At 40.5% G+C, this 24,853-nt stretch overlaps 1 protein-coding gene across 2 annotated transcripts; it reads right to left on the reverse strand.

Moving 5' to 3' along the window:
* Positions 1-6,806: 6,806 nt before the first annotated feature.
* Positions 6,807-23,922, reverse strand: LOC311072927 (interferon-induced very large GTPase 1). 2 transcript variants are annotated; one of them, XM_084098295.1, is made up of 6 exons: positions 23,857-23,922; positions 23,085-23,150; positions 21,886-22,584; positions 20,791-21,420; positions 16,601-17,886; positions 6,807-12,985 (listed from the first exon to the last, which is right to left on the reverse strand). In XM_084098295.1, the coding sequence occupies exons 1-6, from the start codon at positions 23,870-23,872 to the stop codon at positions 8,342-8,344; spliced, it is 7,341 nt and encodes a 2,446-aa protein (XP_083954421.1). In that variant the 5' UTR covers positions 23,873-23,922; the 3' UTR covers positions 6,807-8,341. The 2 variants fall into 2 exon arrangements, with proteins under 2 accessions (XP_083954421.1, XP_083954422.1); XM_084098296.1 differs by lacking the exon at positions 20,791-21,420.
* Between the last annotated feature and the right edge of the window lie 931 nt (positions 23,923-24,853).

Genomic DNA, 24,853 nt, shown 5'->3' on the forward strand with positions numbered 1-24,853 from the left:
TAGTCCAATCATGCAATGCACTGAAACTTTAAAGCATAGAGATAGACAAGTAGATATCATTCGATTGCTCTAGACGCGTGAACACGTCCGCCATCTTTGAACGGTCAACATTACAGATGCAGTCTTCACTCACAGTAAAAACACTGAGTTTTATAACATGCCACAACACAACCACTTAGATTTGAATAGCCAATGTCATTGGATAACCTTAAACATTCTTACATGTGAATAGTCAGTTCACAGCTTTAATTCTATGAGCAATTTGGCCGCAAGTTTCTCTGATTATCATAAGAGCTTCTTTAACCAATATTTTTTAGCACATGCAGAATTTTCTAACATTAATGATAAACTAAATATGACGAAATTCATCTTCTAAAGTCTATTGCAGATACAGATTCATAAATGTCAACGTTGCAACTCAGAGTACTCCCAATATGGCGGACGACTTCCGCACAGCGGCCACTAGTCAGTAATGAGGGATCTATATATTTATCTATGGTTTGGCACTTCCTCCTCCTAAACGACCCCTTTTCTGTTTAACACATACATTAGTAAATTAACACTGTTGCCTTCAGGAAATATAATTATAATATTATATAAAAATATTCAGTAAATATGGCTCGATAATGAATCTGACTGTTTTTTAAACCCATGGGTTATTGTACCCATTTACTCAACCGAGACATTCAACAAACAATGAAAACAAACCAGATTTTTTTTTTTAAATCTGAAATAATAACGATGTAATTTTCAATTCAATGATCACTGCAACTAGAAATTGTTTTGATTTTATGTATTGTTTTGTATATATTGTATATTATAGACATTTTAAGAAAGTAAATTAACATTTTAAGCATTTTATACTTAATATATGTGCTTTAAATGTGTTTTGTCACAGCTTGATGTGTATGTTATCATAATCAGGCAAAAAAAACTTCTAAATGTGACTGTTTTTGATAGTATAAGAATGATCAAACACTGCCATCTTGTGATTGTGGACTGAATATCTTGCAAATAAAATGAACAGTGTGACTGATCAGCCTGCAACATACATTTAACTAAAAGTTTCTATTTCTATTTCTATACATCTGTGTGCAATATTTCATTCACAGCCTCCTGCTAGTGCTGCAATGTTATAGAGAACTAGATGTGCATTTAAAAATAAAATAATTTAATAAATAGACACAAAAGAATAGTTTGTTTCGTTGTGTGTGCGTGTGTGCGCGTGTGCGTGCATGTGTGTGTGTGTGTGTGTGTGTGTGTGTGTGTGTGGTACTTAATCATGGAAATCACGTGTTTTGTGAACCTCTGTTCGAGATAAACTCGGCTGGAAAAATTGGACACCCCTGCCATGTGCTTTAATTTGATAGTGAAAAATAGATTAACTAAACAGAATTTTACAATAGCCTATTAAATCATAGTTGGATTATTTTGTGTTGAGCAATTAAGAAAAGTGAATCAAATTGTGTTTAGCATATTAACATTCTTACAGTAAATGTGACTGTATGTTTGACAACTGAATTGACTTGCTCTTAAGAAACATCATTCTTTCTTTTTCAGATTTCAGAAAACCCAAAGGAAAAGAGGCATCGTCTGATGCAAGCCAGATTTTTAAAAACTGAACCGTTAGAGCGTTTGTAGTCACAATGACATCAGACTTCTGAAACTAATGTTATTTTTAAAGGTTTTAATGCTTTTGTCCTTTTTGTCCCACTTTATTTTATTTTTTTAAGAATGATCTTTTAAATATTTGTTTGTCATTAATAAGCTGATAATTAAAATAAATTGACTCAATTGCAGGAAAGTCATTTATATTTGAAAAAGTTTCCCCCAACTTTGAAATGGTCAGGAATTTGTTGACGTACCATTGAAGTGTAGCTGAAATATTAATGTTGTTTCAAAATTAACTTGGTACATCAGGGGGTCAACATTGTTTTTTGTAGACATTTACATTTCAGTTGTATTTTCAGGATTTCAACATTGTAACATTGATTGAACAACATTACCAGTTATTATTTTTGTTAATTTCAGTGTTTATTCAACAGCAGTAATGTAGAATCAGTCATAATGACATTACCATTTATGTTGTTTTTTGTTGAAATTTCACCATTGTTTCACCATTATTTATGAGTGCAAACATTGATTTTGAACCAACATCACTTTCTAAAGTTAATTCGAAGTGTTGATGCATTAACATTGATTCAACATTGTTTCAATGATTGCTTGCTATCTGGGTTACTGTAGCTTGTTGTCCTTCATCCTCAATAAACAAGCTAAAATTTGTCTAAAATGCAGCTGGTAGAGTTCTTATAGGTCAAGAAAATATAATCATATAACACCGGTTTTATCTCTACACTGGTTACCTATAAATTCCATATCAATTACAAATTATTTCTCCTGACCTATAAGGCCCAAAACAGTTTATCTCCTGTATTTAACTGATCTTCTATCACCTTACAATCCATCACGCTCTTTAAGATCACAAAACTCTGGGCTTCTGGTAGTACCTAGAATATCTAAGTCCACTAAAGGAGAGAGAGCGTTTTCACATCTGGCTCCTAAACTCTGGAATAGCTTTCCTGATGATGTTCAGGACTCAGACTCTCTCCCGGTTTAAATCTAGATTAAAGACGCTTCTCTTTAGCCAAGCATTCACATAATGCATCTCATAACCTTATCAGTTATATCAGATCAAATGCACATGATTCTCTTTTGCTTGAAATGTTATGAACAGTATCTTCTTCACTAATTATTTTCCATGTGTTTAACTGTTTCTACCTCAGGATGCCATGGACGGCATCTCCGCCATGGACGGTCCCAAGCCCGGTCTGAGAAAGGAGGAGGGTTAGGCGTGGGGCTAGCAACCCCACCCTGTAAAAAAAACCCTTTGCTACAGAAACGCAAACAAGAGCAACAGGTAATTCCGCCTTGGGGAGAGACGGGTCTTCGTTAAGAAGAAGTATGACGCTGTGCAGTGAAAACCGACGTAAATTGGAAGCTACAGGGCCGATCTCCCTTCTCTCAGCCAGGGCAACCAACATCGGTACATGGAACGTGAGGACCATGTACGAAGCGGGGAAGACAGCGCAAGTGGCAGCGGAGATGCGGAGCTACAACCTCACCCTGCTTGGAATCAGCGAAACTCGATGGACGCAGTCCGGTCAGAAGAGGCTGATCACTGGCGAGATGCTGCTGTACTCGGGACATGAGGAGGATAACGCCCCCCACACACAAGGAGTAGCACTGATGTTGTCAAAAACTGCACAGCGAGCACTCACTGGATGGGAAGCCCACGGCCCAAGGATCATCACAGCATCTTTCCGAACGAAGAAGAAGAAGATCACCATGAATGCTGTGCAGTGCTATGCACCCACCAATGACAGCGAGGAGGGAGACAAGGAGCAGTTTTATAGCAGATTGCAGTCCATCCTGGACAGTTACTCAGAGAACGATGTCACCATCCTGATGGGGGATTTTAATGCCAAGGTGGGGAAGGATAACACCGGGTATAAGGAAGTGATGGGAACACATGGACTTGGCAACATGAACGAAAATGGTGAGAGGTTTGCAGATCTGTGCGCTCTTAATAACCTGGTGATCGGCGGCAGCGTCTTCGCACATAGGAGGATACACAAGGCAACTTGGGTGTCACCGGACGGCTCCACCGAGAACCAGATAGACCACATCTGCATCGTCAGGAAATTCAGAAGATCTCTACAGGATGTGAGAGCGAAGCGAGGAGCGGACGTCGCATCAGACCACCATCTCGTAGTGGCAAGACTGAAGCTGCAGTTGAAGAGGGGGTGGATGGCAACTACAGCACAGAGGCACAAGTACAACACCTGCTTTCTGAGGGACACACACAAGCTAGAGGAATTTAGAGTGGCTTTGAGCAACAGGTTCCAAATACTGCAAGAACTAGAAGAGGAGGAGGAGGATACAGTGGATGGCAGATGGAAGAGAGTGAAAGAAACCATAACGACAACATGTAGGGAGGTCCTTGGACCCCTGAAATACCAGCACAAGGAGTGGTTGTCGGTAGAGACATTGAGGAAGATTCAGGAAAGAAAAGAGAAGAAAGCAGCCCTCAATAACAGCAGAACAAGAGCGGAGAAGGCTAAGGCACAAGAAGATTACACAGCCGCCAATAAAGAGGTAAAGAAGCGTATTAGAACCGATAAGCGGAACTATGTTGATGGTCTGGCAGCCGAAGCAGAAGAAGCAGCAAGAAATGGCAATATGAAAGATCTGTACTCCATCACAAAGACGCTGTCAGGGAAGTTCTGCAAGCCAGCTAGGCCGGTGAAAGACAAGGAGGGAAAAATATTGAAGGGAGAGGAACAACAAATGGATAGATGGAGGGAACACTTCGAAGAACTGTTAAACAAGCAAATGCCAGCAAACCCGCCAACCATCAATCCAGCATCAGAGGATCTACCAATAGATTGCAGTGCGCCAACCAGAGAAGAGATCCGCAAGGCAGTAGGCCAGCAGAGGAACGGCAAGGCAGCAGGTCCAGACAGTATACCAGCAGAAGCATTGAAGGCGGACCTGGAAACAACGGTAGAGATACTGTTCCCGTTGTTTAAGAAAATCTGGGAGGAGAAACAGGTGCCCACGGAGTGGAAGGAGGGATATATTATAAAGTTACCTAAGAAAGGCGACCTCAGCAAGTGTGACAACTACCGAGGGATTACGCTACTGTCCATTCCAGGGAAAGTGTTCAATAGGATCATCCTGAATAGAATGAAGGTGGACACCCAACTCCGTGACCAGCAGGCAGGCTTCCGGAAAGACAGATCCTGTACGGACCAGATTGCCACCCTGCGTATCATTGTCGAACAGTCACTGGAGTGGAACTCCTCTCTCTACATTACCTTTGTAGACTATGAGAAGGCTTTCGATAGCCTGGATAGGAGTGCCCTTTGGAATCTTCTCCGGCATTATGGTGTGCCAGCCAAGATCGTCAACATCATCCGAAACTCGTACGATGGTATGACCAGCAGAGTGGTCCATGGAGGGAAGCTTACGGAGACCTTCGAAGTGAGAACCGGGGTTCGTCAGGGATGCCTGCTCTCGCCTTTCCTCTTCTTGCTAGCCATCGATTGGATAATGAAGACTACAACGGCACGCACAAGAACAGGAATCCAGTGGACACCCTTCACACAACTCGACGACCTGGACTTTGCGGATGACTTGGCCTTGCTATCCCACACCCGACAGCAGATGCAGGAAAAGATAAACAGCACAGCTGCCACCTCCGCTCAACTAGGTCTGAACATCAACAAACAGAAGACAAAGATCCTCAAGGTGAATAACACCAACAACAACCCAGTCCAGTTGGACGGAGAGGCGTTAGAAGAAGTGGAGGCCTTCACCTACCTGGGCAGTGTCATCAACAATCAGGGTGGAACAGACGCTGACGTTAAGGTACGAATATGTAAAGCAAGAGCAGCCTTCCTACAGCTGAGGAACATCTGGAGCTCGAAGGAACTGGGCCTAAGGACAAAGGTCAGGCTGTTCAATACCAATGTCAAGGCGGTCCTTCTCTATGGTGCAGAGACATGGAGGAAAACAGTGGCGACGATGAAGAAAGCTCAGACCTTCGTCAACTCCTGTCTGCGAAGAATCCTCCAGATTCGCTGGCCAAACACCATCAGCAACCAGGATCTTTGGCAGAGAACCAATCAGCTTCCTGCAGAAGATGAGATCCTGAAACGACGCTGGAGATGGATTGGTCACACGCTCCGCAAGCCAGCTTCCAACATCACCAGGCAAGCGCTCACTTGGAATCCCCAAGGCAAAAGGAAAAGAGGAAGGCCAAGAAATACGTGGCGCCGAGATCTGGCAGCTGATACCAAAGAACTTGGATACACCTGGAGCCAGCTGGAGAGAAAAGCCCAAGACAGGGATGCCTGGAGAGCTCTTGTCGGCGGCCTATGCCCCAGGAGGGGTAGCAGGCATAAGTAAGTAAGTAACCTCAGGATGCCCACACACCGGCTCCAGTTTGGATCCAGACTCTTATGAAGACTTCAGATGATCATAAGATGATCTTCTGTGAAGAAATGATTTCAACTCCTGCGAAGACTTTAGATGACGCAAACTCTGAATCAACATGCACCACTGCAAAAAAATGTTCTATATATTAATCATTTGTAAACAACATGTATTCATAACTTCAGTGAGCTCACTGTTTTTGCCGTATTTCTGAAATATATAACTTGGACACAGTCGCCACTGATAACAGATCACTCTAAACTGTAATTTAGACGCATGCATTTTCTGTAAAGCTGCTTTGAAATGATGTGTATTGTGAAAAGTGCTTTACAAATAAATGTGAATTGTTTTGCAGTGTGTCCTTTTATTATATAACTTAAACCCTATTGTTATTTAAGTAGAATAAAGACAGTCAAATCTACAGAATAAAGAGTTTTTCATGTCTCAAAGAAGGCAGTTATAACAGTCAGTCAAACACTTCTTTTATAATAAGCAGTTCATGTAAAAAAAAGCAGTATTGGAGATTCTTTTAACTAGTTTTTTTATTATTATTATTATTTTACTTATTTCTTTATATTCTACATCATACATATTTTAACCATTTATGTATATGCTGCATTATAAACAAGTCTTGCAGGTACTTTCCAAACCAAGCAAATTGCATTCAAGTATTTGTGGCATTTGCTTATATCAAACACAAAGCAATATTTTGTCCTGCTTAAAGCTATCCAAAAATTAGTACTTAAACTAGGCAAATAGTATTTCTTACAACAGGTTTCACACCAGAGCATTTGGAGCAGAAATCAGTCTGTTTCGGTTTATTTGGTGTGAATGCATTCTTCCAAACCCAGTGCTCACTTCAAGTCCACTTGAAAAAGTAGGCTGGGGTTCAGTTCATGTTAAATCTGGTTGGTTTGAATGTAATCTGCTGTGAACCACAGAAATGAACTGCTCTTGATGATTGTGAGGTTATTTCTCAGCACCCCAAATATTCTCAGCCCCTTCAATCAGGAATGCAAAAGCGCAGAAAGAAACAGACACAGAAGACAGTGTTTCTTGTTCAAGCTTCTTCAGAGGTTTATTGTTTAGATAGGGTATATTTAATCCACACCAAGGATACATTAGTATAAAGAATATCATGAGCTAGCAGGCAAAGAATGAGGATTTATAGTCTCCATTTATAAGAAGCAGGGAGGGGGAGAAATGGTATAGTATGTAAGCAGAATGCACAGCCAGAACTTTTCTACTTAACTGAGAATGGAAAACAAGTTTTACCCTCACAATGATGTATTATGTTCTACTTTGCATGCTTTTGGTCATGTTAATAGTGAAATGTATTTTCTTATAGCTGTGTGTCTCTGAATAAATGGCATTTGTAGAGCAGTACAATACATCTTGCAATAAATCCACAAGAGACAAACTAGTGTGAAAGTAAATTAATGAAATAAAAATGAACATATTAGGTATAATTTTTAAACATCTACTGCCTTAGTAATGCCTCAGTAACAACTAACTAAGTAGTGGTGGGCAGATCGAGGCTTTGTGAAACTGAAACAGTTGAAGCAAATGTGCCGTATTGTGTCAAGACTTCGAAACAATCCGACACCCGTCTCCAAAGAGACCGCTAGTGGTCAGAACAGTGTAAATGGAACAAAACCCGGGCCAAACATGCATAAAAACACCTTTTACAAATCTATTGCACTTTTTTTTTTTTTTTATAGAAAGTAAAATCTTTCAAATGCAATTATCTAATCATCCTATTATCAAGTGTATATATATGTTCTTTTATCAATTGTCAGGGTGTGTTCTTTGAATGGCTCAGCTAAACAGGCCAATAAGAGAATATTAACTTCCATTATTCATTTTAATTATACTAATGTCTAATTAAAACATCTACAAATGTATAAAACTGATCAGAGATCAGGTAAAACCCACAGACACTTGTTCATTGGTTCTCAGTGATTCATGGGTTGACAGGGATCAGCTCCCAGCGGTGAACCATTGAAATGTTTTGAAACAGTTATGACGAAATGAAGCCTCGTTTACTGAAATCACGTGACTCTGGCAGTTTGATACACTCTCCGAACCACTGAATCGGAACAAAAGATTTGTAAAGGTTTCGAAACTTCATGAAGCAGTGTTTTGAAATTGCCATCACTACTTTTAAGTATAGATATAATAAAAGTGTTGATCTATTAAAAAATAGAATCTATTCTGTGAACTACTTCTTTGAGCAGTTTTAGTGTGCTATATTTTGTTTAGTATATGCCTCATTCACTGAAGTGTGGGACATAATCTCATTTCAGCTGTGTATTGTGTATCAGAGTCCTTGTTAATTGTTTCATTAAATGTATTTATCCAGACTCTCAATAGCTTCCTCTTGCGAGTATCTTCTCCATTCAGCTGGAATCTTGCCAGGCCCCTGAAAGGTTTTTTCATAGTGATTTTCAAGATCTTTCTGAAATTCACACACAAACCACTTCCAGTACGGCAGCTCAGAGAGATCAGGGGTGATACTCCATGCAGAATATTTAGGACCTCCTTTTCTGTATTCCTTGAAGAGGACTGTATCATCTGAGCTATTTGGATAGAAAGATCGATCACTGGCTACTGCTGATGTGCAGATCTCGATGGATAGGTTTGTTGTTCTTCTGTAAAACCACCCATTCAGTCCATTATTACGATGGAAAGGAACACAGTGATCACCAGGATGGCCTTCTATTGTGTTTGTGCAGATCGCTGCACAGAAAGGACACTGAACCCAACAGCAGTCACAGAGGTGATCGATCAGAAGCTCATCTGGTCTGTCTGTGTGTTCCAGCTTTACTGGGAACGTTTCTGTGCTAAATTTACTGTGTATGTCAGATATTATATAAGGGAGTTCTTCTCTTATCACTTCTTCTAGGAAGCTGACTTCAATATCATCATGATTCACTCCAGTGAGGTCCCTTACAGAGAATACCAGCACATCAGAGAGCTGTTGTGTGAAGTGACACAACCACAGATCAGCATCTCCATTGTTTTCCTTAACATATTTGGTGGATTGATGTGCTGCGTTTGTGATCTTCTGCTCCAGGAGTTCAATGTTATTTTCCATATTGGGTCGAACACTATCTTCAAATCTTTCAGTGATGTACTGACTGACTTCATCTCTGATGAAATTCTTGAAGTATTCTTTGGGATTGTTAATGTAGGTCATGTATGCATCAAAATCCTCCTCTTCTGCCAGCATCCTCAAGATGTGTTTCTCCAGGTTTGATCTGTTTCCATTTAGTGATTTACAGTTTGTCCTCATTTCATCTGCTAAATCTCTGGCAGTTTTTTTGTAGACCGTCTGCTGAATGGACTCTTTAAGTTTATTACAAACAAAATCACCAAAAATAGTAGCTGATTTTGCTCCTTTACAGTATTTCTGAAAAATTCTGATGTACTCTTCACTCTTCCTCTCAAAATAGAGAACAGGATCATTGGCTTCCCTGAACATTTTGTACTGGTCAGTGAATGTCTTGTTTGTTCTGTGACAAATGAAAAGTACCAGATCCATGAAGAATTCACTCTTGAAGACATATTTCACATTTGGTTCTTCCTCATACTGCATTATTCTTGCCTTTATGTAATCTACGAGTTGTTGAATGCAGCTGTTGTTGTAGCCCATCTTTGCAATGTTATATGACTGAATCATTTTATCTGTGTGTTCAGCGATGTCTGTGATTAAGGATCTTATCTGGACTTCATCCTCTTCAGATAAAACACGACCAATCATCTCTTTACCTCGTTTGTAGACATTTTTCAAAGGTGCTGTAAATCCACTGGATTTCTTCAAATGTACATATTTTGAATAGCTTGTCAAAGAGATCATATCTTTGTGCTTACTGCTCTCTTTCATGTGGTCTAAAGGAAGACTTGCATAGGTCTCACTGAACAGCTTTTTCACATCTCCTAATATGTCAATATCTTTGACTAAAGGAGTGTCTCTGATGATCTCAGCTGTATGTTGTTTCCAAAAGGAATCAAACTGTGCTTTCATGAAATTTTCATCATTTGCTTGTTCTTTAAACTGTAAAGCAAGTTCTTTGCTCTTTTCAAAGAGTGTGTTTTCATGATGTGTCCTCTCGGCATCAATCTTTTTCTTCATGTGACGCTGCTGAAGAACCCCGTTTAATTTCCTCTTAGTTTCTCTCACAATGTTTTCTTGAAGTTGTTTGATTTTTACCTCAAAGAAACCTTTCCACTGATTCAGTACAGCTGCGTCTCTGTCTTTCTTAAAGAAATCAGACATTATCTTTTTCACTTCTTCACTTTTTGCATTCAGTTCTCTTTCAAGATAAAATTCTTCAATGTCATGAATTGCTTCATTTTCTATTTTGTTGTGAAGCTTGTTTTCAATTTCCAGCATGGCACTCCGAAGGCTCCAGGTCCACTTGCTGTATTCAGTCTCTAGTTTCTTGTATGTTGCGATTTCCAGAGAATTTTTGAAGCTGAACACAAATTGTTCATTAAGCAAAGCCTCCCACAGATCTTTAATACGGTCTCTTAGCTGCGTCAGCATTATGCCTTCTGATTTTGAAGCGTGTGTAAGAATAGTTTGCTTCAGTTCTTGAATGTTCTCGCAGTAGTTTGGGTTTGGTGGTGCCATGGGTGGGCTGCCCTCCCAGAGCTGAGCAAAATACTTCACATCATTCTGTACATCAAACGCAATCACATCACTGAATCCTTCTGAATCACAGATTTCCTCTTTAGCAGCGAGTTTTGTCATATCATCCAGTTTCTCCTGCAGTCGTCTCCTTCCCTCTGTGTTTTTCTCTCCAGCTGTGATATCTGAGACATTCTGATGCACAAATATGCAGCTGGGACTCATTCTGACATTCTTCATCCTCATGAAGGCCTGAACAACAATCTGAAGAATGTCCTGCATCTCAGATGGGTTTTCTCCAAAGATGTTGATCAGGGTCATATTTCCAAGACCAACAACAAATGTGGCCATTTCATTGTCACGATGTGTTGTTGAGCTTCCAGCCAGTTCTGGAGCACGAAGTCCTTCAGTGTCAACAACCAGAATGTAGTCAAACTTCAGCTCAGTTTTCATCTCCTCTGATATTTTGACCAGCTGCATGAAAGCTCCTTTGGTGCATCTTCCAGCACTGACGGCAAACTGCAGTCCAAACATGGCATTCAGCATGGTGGATTTCCCAGAGCTCTGAATCCCTAAAATTGACAGTACAAAGACTTTCTGGTCTCCCAGTCTCGTAACAAGTTCATCTAGAACAGCAGTGACCCAGGAGAGAGGAATATGAGCAGCATCTCCATCCATCAGCTCCATTGGAAATCCAGAGATCATCATCTCTGCTGCAAGACTCGGGAGAGAACAGAAGTCAAACTGCAGATTGTCTTTCTTGTTCTTCATCACAGACGACCACGATTCATAGATCTGACCGAACTCTCTCAGGATGTGCTCCAAGCCAAATGTTGTTCTATTAATTTGCTCTGATATGTTTTCCAGGTTTGTTTGTTCATGCTGCAGTTGATCTAGATTATCAGGGTTTTTTTTCAGTGCTGAGACTTCATGCCATTTCTTGTCATAATCTTTATGAAGTACAAAGAGCTTCTCTGAAGTGAAGTCATCCAACAGGTTCATCATCCATCTGAGGACATAGTTCTTTTCATTGTCTCTCTGTGATTTTATTGTTTCAATAAATGTTTTCATGAACTCACTCAGTCCTTGTGCCACTTGCTTTTCTCTTATATCTGTCATGATCTTGTGTTTGGTACTTTTATCTTCCTCTAAATTTTCTCCTTGGAGATGATGCAGCTCTTTTTTCATTTTACACCAGTCATGCCACAGTTTCCCCTGACAGGGCAGGTTTGTTTCTTTCACTGTTGATGGATCATTTTCTCTCAGTAATCCCATGATCTGAATCGCTGCCTCTTTCCCTCTCCGGCACTCTAGATTCTCCTCATCTACTCTGATTCCTGTGTGTTTGGCCACATCTTCAACTTTGAAGGTAATTTTCTGCTTGCTCAAACTCACTCTGATCATCTCCCTTATCTGATTAGATACATCAGACTGGTTTTTGTCCAAAAGACCAATTATGAATTTTCCATTCCCCAGTTCAGTTTCATCACAGTCATTGTCAGTGAGCAGACAAATGAGAGACTGAGGAGATTTGAAGAGTGATCTCACCAAACCCTTGTAGTGGTTCTTCTGTCCAAAATCTGGTAAGAAGAGGACGTTTACTAAAGCCATGTTGGTCAGAATCTCATATTGTTTCTCATTGGCTGCTGCATCACCATGAAGATTACAGAAAGCCACACAGTCATCAAATGCGTCAGTGTTTTTCCCAGAAGGGCAGTACCAGGCGATCTCCACCACTCCGTCCATCAGTAATCTGGTTCTGCTGCTGCCTGTGCAGTTCCTGTGGAAGAATGTGTTGTGTTTCTCATTGATGAGGCCGTTTATCAGCTGAGACTTTGATGAAGACACTGAACCAAACCTGAAGAAAGCCACCATTGGAGTCTCAGCCTTGTAGACCGGTTGAGTTTGACTGATGATTTCATTATTGGAGTCTTTCTTCTTCCAGCTCTTGTTGATTTGACTAAATGTCCAGAGAGGAAACTCAATCTGTTGTGTGAATGGATCAGGAACAAGCAGAGGCAGTGAATACTGACACTGTGAGAGTTTAGTCACCATCAGCTGCTTCAGGAAACCATCAGCACAATGAAACACGGCCATCTGAACATCCATTGGGTGAATATCAGGGTTGTATTTTGCTTTATTTTTTTTACCTTCTTTCTTTCTGTGTTTTATGACTGTGTATCTTGCTCTGTAGTCCATGTTAATCAGCTTTTGTAGGAATGAGTTTACTAGTTCATTCTCTTTCTGTGGCTCCTGAGACTGAAATGAAGACTTGGTGATTTGTAGAATGTCTGCTGTTTTCATTTTATTTTGACGTCTTTTTGTCAGATCTAGTCTATCATAGAGTTCTTCGAGCTGTAAATAAATGAACACATTAATATATAAAAACTATTTTGTTATTGTGCCACAAAAAAAGAGATAACAGCCTGAAAAACACAGATTAGAAAAAAAGAAATATTATAATGAAGAACTACAGTAATTAAATTTTAGATAAGAGGCATTTTAAAGGGCCTGTTTACACCAGGGCTTAAAAACGAGAAGAAAACAAAACAAAAAAACAATCGGTTCACTCCGAGCAGAATCATTATTTTAAAGTTTCTGTTCTGTTCCTTCTATAACATTACAGTTCTGAAAACGGTTTGATTAGAAAAAAATCCGGTTAATATATATATTTTTTTAAATAAAAAAAATACTTTATACCAGAACTTGAATAGAACTTTATACTAAATGGCTTGTATACTAGAGATCTATACTAGAGCTTGTGACTAAACTAAAGATCCTCAAACTATCGGCAAAGCTGATACAGCAGCTCCACCCGCCTCAATCGTGAATGAAGTCCTGCACGCATTTTGGAGACCGTCTCTGCTTGTTTGCAATGCAAGGGTAAATAAAGAATTGGTTCTTTGAAAAAGTAGGCCTACAGCATTTTCATTATTCAAAAAGCACAATGTGTGTAAATCCTAAAGTTTTATGTATTTGAGTGGCCAAGAAGAGTGTCAGTCTGGTATTTGCCCTCTAATCATAGCCAATACAGCCTGTGCATAGCACTTTTGGCTAAATGTATTAAACGACAGGAACAATAAACTTTGTAACCTGTAAGTTGATGAAAACGTAATGCTGAACTTACTATCTCAGATGCGGCCGTTAATGACTGACAAAACACAAATGTGACCCTGGACAACAAAACCAGTCTTATGGGTATTTTTTTTTAATTGAGATATATACATCATGTATGTATACAGGAATACATTTCACAGGAAGTGAAAAACTCCACTCCAATGCAGTTTCCTCGTGCACAGAGCTCTGGAGTGGAGGATGATCTCAACAACTTCGGTTGAGAGACCTGAACTTATGAGCTGGGCCCCCTCAGAGGCCAAGCCCACAGTCTCCACAATTCTGGGCGGGGTTGAAAGATCAACCCGCTCGCCTGAAAGAGAAGGTCCCTCCTGATCGGAATCTCCAGAGGAGAGCCGTAGAGGAGAGACTCTAGGTCCGAGAACCATACTCGGACCGGCCAAAATAGGGCTATTAACAGAAGACGGGCCCCGTCCCGGCAAACTCTCTCCAGAACTCCCGGTAGCAGAGCGATCGGGGAAATGCGTACAGACGTGACCTCGCCCACGTCTGCATCATAGCATCCAGCCCCAGAGGAACTGGCTAAGTGAGGAAGAACCACAGTGGACAGTGTGTCGTCTCTTGAGATGCGAACAGAACTACTTCCGCTTGACCAAAGTTTTTCATAGGAGCTCTACCACTCGGGGTGGAGTCTCCATTCCCCGGGCCTCGGCCCCTGCCTCAACAGGATGTCTGCTCCCTGATTTAAATACCCAGGGATGTAAATTGCCTTTAGAGAGAGCAACTTCCCTTGGGCCCACAGGAGGATCTGGTGAGCCAGCTTGCATAAGGGGTGCGACCGCAGACTCCACCTGATGGTTTATATAGGAGACCACCAATGTGTTGCCGGTACAAACAAGCACATGATGGCCCCTCAGGTCTGTGAGGAAGTGTTTCAAAGCTTGGAACACAGCCAACATTTCTAGACAATTTATGTGCCATGAGAGATGATGGTCCCGCCACAGACCCTGAGCTGAGCGACCACTCATGATCGCCCCCAACTCGTGAGAAATGCATCCATCGTTAGCGTGATGCGACGACAAGGAGCTCCCAACACGGGCCTTTGGGACAGGAACCAAGGTTCTTTCCACATAACTAAGGCACAAAGGCATCGCCGCCACTTTGGTCTTGGACACCAACTCTCATGTCCTCAGAGCTAAAGTTCAGGTTCCGCTAGCAAAGGCTGCGGTAGAAAAGAATGGTAGAAATGCATCTGGATTTCACCGAAATGCTCCCTGAAGTTAGCTACGGCATTCAGACTGGGGAGCAACCTCCCTTTAAAAACATTTCAGAAGCTACTGTGCCTCATGGCAGCAGCCTCCTCAGTAGTTCCCTTGGGCCTGTTACACATGCAGCCACTACAACACTGATTTAAGGCCCGCGTCCCACCTCGAGCATGGCGCAAGGGCCATATTTCTATCAGGGTGACCCATGGCTGCCCCAGAGCCCTGGTCCCTTGGAAATCGCCCCATTTATATCAGATGGGAATGGAACTGGGCTCGGTTCCAGAAGAAGGTAGTCATGACAGACACCTCCAAGACTGGTTGGGGCGCCCTGTGCGATGGCAGGCCGCCCTTTGGCTCTTGGACGGAGCCAATGTCGAGCTGGCACATCAACTGCCTGGAAACGATGGCAGTACTCCTGGCCTTCAGGGAATTCCCGCCGGAACTCAGAGTGTACCATATTCTGGTCTGGTCGAACAACATGACAATCTTAGCCTATATAAATCACCAGAGGGGTCTCAGGTCCCATCTGCTGAACAGACTGGCGCGCCACCTCCTCCTGTGGGCACAGAACAATATCCGCTCAGTAAGAGCAACATATGTGCCAGGCTCCATGAACACAGGAGCAGAAATTCTGTCACATGATTTGGAGCATTTTCAGCCAGGCAGAAGTGGATCTCTTTGCATCGAAAGAGAATGCCCACTGAGTGCCCAATATTCTTTTTGAGGAAAAAGGACGCATTAGCCCACAGGTATCCTGTGCACCACCAGGTGAATGGCCTTCTTTTGGGCTTGGTCTAACGGAATATCCATTGCTGACATCTGTTTGGCAGTCGGCTGGTCCTTGCTGTCCACCTTTATCAGGTTCTATAACTTATACGTTCTTGCCCTTCAGGCACAGATTCTGTCTGCCTAATCAGTCTCCACAATCAGGAGTTTTTCTAAGAGATATCATACCCATAGGCTCTGGTCCCGAACCCAAGCCAGCCATTTTTGGACATTCTAGGTCCTTGACCCTAGTAGCCTGTCTGGGGCCCTTGTCACTAAGCGCCCCCAGATTACGGCCTCGCAGGACTGCTTCCGTTTTTCAGTGCATTCCCCATACGCGTTAGAAACAAGTGAACAAGATGCAAGTGAACCGTATAAAAAGGGAACCAAGGTTACATTAGTAACCGGAATGTTTTGTGAATACGGCCCCAGGTGTAAATGCCCTCTGAAATGCATTCGAGACTGAATTAAATCCGATCACTCAAACCACTTCAGGAGGTTGACGTGAACTCCATTGAATTTGCATTTTGCGGGGGAATTAAAGATCAGATTTATATCGATTTAGCTGAGACACATTTATGTGGCCATGTGTAAATGGAACAGTTTTAACAAATCAGATAGCTATCAAATCAAAGAAAACGCATAAAGTGACCAAGTGTAAAATGGCCCATAGACAAAATGTTAATTTAGGGCCCTATACTTTAAAAGGAAAGAAAAGGTAATGCTCTGTGCAGTGTTATATTTGCAAGTAAAGTGTATACATTATGTTTGTAGGTTGTAAATCTGTAGTATTGTCCATGTACAAGATAAGAATAAGTTCTCTAAATGCTCCTGACCTTTGTCGTGATTTACATTGATCACTTACCTTTAGAGAGGAGGCTGTTTGAGAGCAGCACATTTTCATGTTCTCTATTTCTTTTCTTCTGTCTTCTTCATTGTCTGGTGGTTTTAGTCTCTTTAGTTCATCTTGCTTCTGTTGTTCTATTGACTCAATTTTGTCTTCATACATTTTACAATGTTGTTCTCTCAGAGATTTCTCATGCTGGATTTCCTTTGTGAGTATCTCATGTTGTTTTAGCATTTCCTCCTGATGTTTCTGCATTTGTTCCTCTTTTTCTTTTATCTCTTTTCTGTATCGTTCTTTTTTTTCACTAAATTCTTCCAATTTTCTACTCTTCTCTTTGTTATGATTCTGTATTTCTTCATCCATAATCTTCTTCATCTTTTCTATTTCTACTTTATGTTTGTCCTGAAGATCTTCTTTCTCTCTTTCTATTCTCTCCTTTTCTCTCTTGATTTCCTCTTGTAGCTTTGCCTCCAGTTTCTCTTGTTTTGTTTTGTATCGTTCTTCAATCTTTTTAAATTCTTCTTCTCCTCTTCTCTTCTTCTCTGCACCATGATTCTTTGTATCTTCCTCCAACTTCATCTTCAATTTCTCATTCTCTTCATGTTTGACCAGCAGTTCTTCTCTCTCTCTGTTCAGTTGTTCCACTTTGTCCATTAGCATCTTCACCTGTGCTTCTTGTTTTTCTCTTTCCATCTGCTTGAACATCTTACATGTGTAGTAACTCCCTCCGTTTGCTGTCACCATGTCATTGATTTTCTGCAGTAATGTCGACACCTGCATACGGTCTCTTGTCTCATTATTATTGAACACATGGTATCTGTTTCCACACTGTCCGATAAGGTTCATCAAAGCAGATCCTGGTTTTCCCAGGTAGTCTTCAATGGTCTTCTTCTTTATATCATCTCCTCTGGTGAAGAGCACCATAGTGTACATTAGGGAGCTTTCACCAAAAGTCTCTTGAATGATCTTGACAGCATTTTCCTCCTCCTTAGTGAAACGTCCCAGTGGTATCAGTAACAGAAACACATGTGGTCCTGGCAGAATCATGGAGATGCAGTTGCTGATTTCTCTCTGGATCTCTTCATGACTGTGTTTAGTATCAAACAGTCCTGGAGTGTCAATCACAGTAACGTGTCTGCCATCAATCTCAGCCGTCTCTCTCTGACACTCTTTAGTAATGGACTCTTGAGACATGTCTTCTTTAAATGCTTCTCTCCCTAAGATGGTGTTTCCTGTTGCACTCTTCCCAACTCCAGTTTTTCCCAGCAGGACAATCCTCACATCATCTGAAACCTCTCTTGAATCTGAAAAAGAGGAAACTGCTTGAGTCATTCTGCTAGTCTTTTAAAGTCAAATCCTACAAACATTAACAAACTGAACAAAAAGAACACAAAAGAACAAACTGAAATCAAATAAATTCTTAATTAGAATTTTATGTGAATTTTACAAAATTATGTGAATGTTTAATTGAATGACATGAAGAAGATATTTTTTAACATCATCCCTGACAGTTTCCTGAAATTACTTCTCTAAACTAACATTTCTTTATGGCTTACTGAAACTGGTTTTAATCTCTGTTTGGTGGGTGTTGCGATCTGATTTAAAAACAATTATCAATACATCTAAATTTTTCAGCAACTGTGTAGGGTTGTAAATCTTTATTGAGCACCATTACTTAGGTGGGCCAAGATCAAATTCTGCTTAAAGATTCTGCATAAAAGTCATAGAGTCACTACAGAAAAGATGAAAAAAGATTATGTTTAGGTCTGAGCAACAGCCTCTCCTGGTCTTTTGGAGATTTTGTGTGTAATGGTCTGACTAGGATTATGTGCACTTTCTCCTCATTCCAGAAGTGAATGTCCCTATAACTACTCCCCGATCCACATGTTTTATCATTTCACAAGTGCACACTTACAGGACATATGATTAAATAGAGTAAAGGTTATGCGTGCTGTCCGGGGGGAGGGCTGCGAGCTCAAAATTTGACCCGAACCCAGAGTACTCCCCCCGGGTTGTGATAGGACTAGTTAGAATTAGAAGTGAGGAGATGGGGGTGGTGGAGGGATGCTGATAAACTGTCAACGAACCAATATAAGTCTGCTGTATGTATATCTGCTTATATCAGTAATTGAATTGATTAACTGAATGCGTTCCTCTCGTGTTAATTATCTGAACGTGCTCCTCCCAAACTTTGTTAATAAAACATAATTTCACGAGTTCACACTTACATATAATTAGAGTAAAGGTTATGCGTATTTGGGTTTGTTGTCCGGGGGGAGGGCTCCGAGCTTGGACTATGGCCCGAACCCAGAGTACTCCCCCAAAAAGCAAATGTGCAAAGGACAATTGCCAGACTAAAGAGCGCAGAGAATTAGCGGGCTGGTGTTTCGAGAAGAAGCCTGGTTGTTTGACCGGAAGGGCCTACGCAACCTTCGATGGGAGCAGCTTTCAGCGCCGGAGAGGTGGGCCCTTCCGGCTACCAATGCAGATCTAAATGATTTGGGACACCCAGTCAGGAGGGCTCACGCCGTTTGTTGACAGGAGCAGCTCACGGTGTTGGACGGGTGAGCCGTACCAGCCGATGAATGAGGAGCAGCAGATGTAAACCACCTGACCAGGAGGGCCCGTGTTGCCTCTGACGGGAGCAGCTCACGGTGCCGGGCTGATGGGCTTTACTGACCGACGAATGAGGAGCAGCAGTAATGCGAACGGCTGATCGGGAGGGCTCACGTCATTACTTGAAGGGAGCAGCTTTGGGCGTCGGACGGGTGAGCCCTACTGGCCGATGAACGGAGAAAACAAGGCTCAAATCGCCTGACCGGGATGGTCCACATAGCCTCTGATGGGAGCAGCTCACAGAGTCCAACGGGTGGACCTTACGGGCCGATGAACGTGGAGCAGTGTGGATTGAAACGACCGACCGGGGAGACCACATGGCCTCCGACTGGAGTAGCTCACTGCGTCTCACGGCTCTATCGGCCAACGCAAGGGTGAAAGACATTTGAAGTGCCTGGGAGGGAGAGCTCTCACAGCGTCCAACAGGAGTTCGATATTCACGGCATGGGTCAGGTAAGCCTCGCCATATGGAGAAAGACATAGTTGCTCAACCAGGAAAGCTCTCACAGCATCCGATGGGAGTTCAATACTCACGGCACTGGATGGGTAAGCCTTGCAGATAGTTGTTTGGGACTGTTGCACATAGGCGAGCTCCTGCGTGGGCGGAGCCCATAGCACTGCTGTGGCAGTGAAAGCGAAGTTACACAGAGAAATGGAGCACCTGCAGAAGGCGGAGGAGACAACACTGCTGCGGTAGTAGAGCCAGTTGGACGGCGAAACTGAGCTCCCGTGGGAGCGGGGAGATAACACTGCTGCGGCAATGGAGAAAAAGTTAGCCAGTTAAAGTTAGAGTGGGGCCTGGCAGTGGCGTAATCTGCTTCAGCAAGGCCTTCGGTTTGATACTGTGGTTTGATACTGTAATCCCTGTTCGATGTTGAATGATCATCAAACAGCAAAGTACCATCTGATTTAGATGATCGTTTGTTCTATTATCTGTTGCTGGCTTGAGTGGCACTAGCACATTCTTTTAGTGAATTTAATAGAGACTCGCTCATGGTAAAAGTCAAAAAGCTTTGTATAATAAAAGTCTGCGCCCTGAATATATTTAATTGTGTTCGACAATCACTAAAGGATCACTAAACTTAACCAGTTTTTTTAAGTAGTTTAATCTGTCTATGGGTCGTTTGTTTTATTAGATACAGATGAAGTGGAACGGTAAGATTACATTTATTTGAATGCATTAGTGACCGAAAAATTCAGTTTATGAATTTGTCCTACCAGTCTTTGCGGCATTTCTTTACCATTAGTGAAGCTGTGGGTTTAAGTTACTTCAAAACAGAAATACGTACATAATAACTTTCAGTTCCTAAGCGATTTTGTTGATAAATCGCAGGACAGTGATTACAATAAGTTCTGTGCACCTTAATGATTCTGTGTGCGACATTGCGTGCGAGCTGTACGTGGTGTGCGAGCAAATGTGTGTGTGTGTGTTTAAGCGACAAGGAAGCAACGTGTTTGTTTGGACACGTTTGAGAGTCCTGAATGTGCTCCTTTCATGTTAATTAGGTTAATTATCTGAACGTGCTCCTCCCAAACTTTGTTATTAAAACATCATTTAAGTGAGTGAGAGACAGACATTTTCTGATTATTACCTTGTTGTCGAATCTGTGTGTCTAATGAGATTATTTTCTTCCTCATTTCTTCAAATTTCTCTATTTGTGCATCCAAAAATGTTTCTGTGGAAAAACAAATTCCACAATTTTCTTCCACCGTCTGCTCCAGTTTATTCACCAACACAGACACTTGTGGGTTTGGCTCAAGAAAATTATGTTTTCCCCCAAAACACTGAATGACAGACTTCACTGCTTCATTCTGTTCTTCTGTCTCATGCTCTGACTTCTGGATTATGAGGACCATGATGTGGTTGTTGATCTTTGAGCTGAATGTTTTCTGGATCTCCTCTGTTTCTGTTTTGTCTTCATCAGTAAGTGGACCTTCAGGAATAATGAAGAGGAAAACATGAACTCCAGGATCACAGAGAGACACACAGCGGAGAGCCTGACGCATCACTTCCTCCTGTGAGAGTCGAGTCAGAGCTGGAAGCTCCACCAGAGTGATCCGACGTCCATGAGCTTCTCCTTCCAGCTTCACACACTCTAAGCTGAGCTCAGATCTTCTGTCTCTCTGCTCCAGGATGAGGTTTGATATGGAGGCTTTTAATGTTCTGTCTCTCCCACACAGAACCACATTCAGCTTTGGTGAAGCACAGACACTCTCTGCCACTGAGAAACAAACATGGCATTAGTTTAGTGGGTCAATGTGATTTATACAATTTGTTAATTAAACTTTTATGATCACCTCTACAATAATTATTAATAAATCTTCAACAGTCATTATATAATGTGCAACAGCATTTAGCTAATATGCATTGAAATAGGAATTAAATTTCCACCCTAAATCTGTTAAACAATATAATGATGTAATAATGTTTATTAAAGTTATTTTTTTTGTTTCTTTTTTTTTTCTAAATCTCCCCAAATGGATATATGCAGTCAAATAAAAAATTATTTAAAAAAAAAAAGAATCTAAGTTTACTGTGTGAGTTTGTTGTAGACATTATGAAATTAAAGTACTGTTTTTGTATTATCATTTATCATTATAAAAAAAAAAAAATTCTCAGATTAGTCTCTTGAAGGAAGTGATGTGTATGTGGGGGTTAAACTAACTTTCTTGCCAACAATACTTACACAAGGTATTTCTTTGGATAGCATCTTCCTTTTTCTCTTTGTTGCTCTGTTTGATTTTTCCATCATCTTCATGATCATGATCTCCCTCTTCTGCTGTGACTGAAACTCCAGATCTGCTCTGCTCTTCATCCTCTGATGGTCCTTCTCCCGCTTCTTTATGCAAGTCACAGATTAGAAATTGGACCTGGTTTTCTTTGAAGATCTTCTCTACTCTTTCAAGTACCTCAGAGTGCCATCCTGATTTTCTTTCATCGAACTGAAGATGTCCACCTCCACATTCATTTATGAATTGATTAATACAGTTATTGTGTACCTCTTCCTCATTGGTCAACACTATAGTGTGTTTAAGAGCCTCATAACAGAATTCATTCAGCACATATTTCACTCTATTTCTATCATTCTCACTGAAGTCGTTCTTCTGCAGTACAAGAATGATCACATGAGGTCCAGGAGCAGACAGATTCACACACTCTTTCACTCCCTGTGTGATCTGAGTGTTTGACAGATTTGGATGCAGCAGTTGAGGAGCGTTGATGACTCTGACGTCTCTGTCCTTCAGTTTTCCTCTGTGTTTCTCAATGTGCAGCTCTACATCAGCAGGCGCTTCACTCTCAAACGCTGCTCTTCCTAAGATGAAGTTTCCCACTCTGCTGTTTTCTGTTACATTCTTCCCCAGCAGAACAATCCTCAAATCACTCACTGGAACAGAGAAGACAAATAACAGTAATACTTGACCAAGTGAGTCCATGAACATGGCAGATTTCAGATTGTATACTTCAGGCACTGGACCAGCCGAGTAACTGGCATTGAGAAGAGTTATGTAAACACATTCCTTTCTCTAGGTATATATAAACCTCCCTGATACACACAGTTTCAAGGATTTCGATTATATTTGCAGCATTGATTATTATGAATTATCATATAATTGTTGACTCTTTTAACTGCAAAAAAACAATTTTTTTTAAATTTTTTTAAACTTTTTTTTTTTTTACCAAATTCTGTTTTTTATTTGTATTTATTAAAGAAATAATTTACACAAAAATAACTATTTGTCAACATGTATTATTCCACCTTAGTATTATGTTCTTTCTTTCATAAAACACAAAAGTTAATTGCCTGCATGGGTATAAGTAAATTACTTTTTACTAATTACATCTGAACGATAGTTCGTTTTTTTATTTATTATTATTATTTTTTACCACAAGTCATGTTAATGGCTTCCTTGTCTGGGGGATCTTTGCTTTGTCTTTGCAGGCTTCTGCTCCCTGCAGATAAAACAAAGCAAAATTGAACACAATATTGACAAGTGGGCAAAAAAATAAAAAAAATAAATCCTAAATAAATAAATGAAACTATCAATATATTTTTATTTGCCTTGTTTTTGCATCAGATTTATTTACTTCCTGGAATGGCTGCAGTATACACTTCCTGTATGCCCATATCTATCTGATATTGAAGGCAATGTGCGTCAAAGATTAGTCGCATATCGATGGATAAATATGCTGTTATTATTTCTAGCTTTTATTTTTATTCAAAATGCTTTTTTTCTCCATAACCCTTTTTATTCCGACAAACATAATCAAAAAGTAAAAAAAAAAATAAAAATCTTATTCTTTTTACAATATGGGCAAAAATATTATTATTAGCCTAATTAGGCTTAGTCACATTTACCACATGCCTCGCTGACTTACTATTCACGCAATTTCAAAGAAAATATATTCGACCAAACTGCGTTGCTCCAGTAGATTAGGCTACGTTAGAAGAAAAGTGCATTTCCGTAAAGCAGGCCTTATCCTACTTGTACCGACATATTTTCCAGCATAAATGCTGGAATAATAGCCTAATAAATATATTAAGATATTTACTGTAGGCTATTATTTAATAAATAAAATACTATTTTCCGTTAGGATTTCAGTAAATATGGTATTTTAGTTTGTTAAACACATTTATTTGGCCTGATTTGATTCTTACCTGAACTGGACGCCATTACATGTTCGTGACAAAATCGAAAGAAAAAGTTTGTTCGGCAGACAGAATATGGAGATGCAAACACACCTGTAGCCTATGTGTCGTGTGGGTGTGCTCTCTAATTCTCTCCACCCTCAAAAATACTCGCAAAGGTGGTTTAAAGCTTTCACGTTTAGTCTTTAATGCAAGCAATCGGTAAAATGAAATTGTTTTCTGAAATGATGTTTTGTCTGATCGCGCACAGATCAGAACGAACTTCTATGACGATGCCGATAACTTCATAAATCAGCCGTTTACATCATTACGCCGTACATTATCTTACAATGGAGCACACAATGTTTCCCAATGTTTTCAATTTATAGGTTGACTCTATAGCCTACAGTCATCTGGTTTTGAAACACCTGCTAGCATAAACTAGCACGATCTGACATTAATGGCTTAATTGCGTTGTTTTACTGTTCAAACAGAGAACAGATTTCATAACAAAAACTTTTTCCACTTTTCTAATCCACCACAGTAATTTCAATATCAAATATATTCAAATGCCAACGTCTGAACTGCGTATAATTTGAAATCTTACCGTATAGGCTTAAACATGTCCTTCCTTTTGTCTCACTTCTTTTAGTAGGCTATCACCGCGTTTTCAGCATCTTAAATCCTGTAAAGTATATATATATATTTTAATGTTTGTAGGCTAGGTTATAACACTATACTTTGTATTATATTGCCTTTGCATAAAATTAGGCTACAAAAAAAAAAAAAAAAAGTTACTGCTGTGAGGTTGTTTCTAATTTATGCTATCATTTATGCTGTGCTGACGGACATGTGCACTTGTTTTAATTAATCGTTGGTAGATCTCGACTTTTATTCCTTATTTCATTTGTTTATATATTTTAAAATCATTGCATTTTTTTCTATGTAAATATTTAGTAAATTTAGTGTAAATCTGTATTGTATTTAATTTACGTAATGTATTGTTTTTCAGGTTGAAAATTGTGCT

This window comes from Abramis brama (assembly GCF_963993115.1).
Source record: "Abramis brama genome assembly, chromosome: 22".
Classification (NCBI taxonomy): Eukaryota; Metazoa; Chordata; class Actinopteri; order Cypriniformes; family Leuciscidae; genus Abramis; species Abramis brama.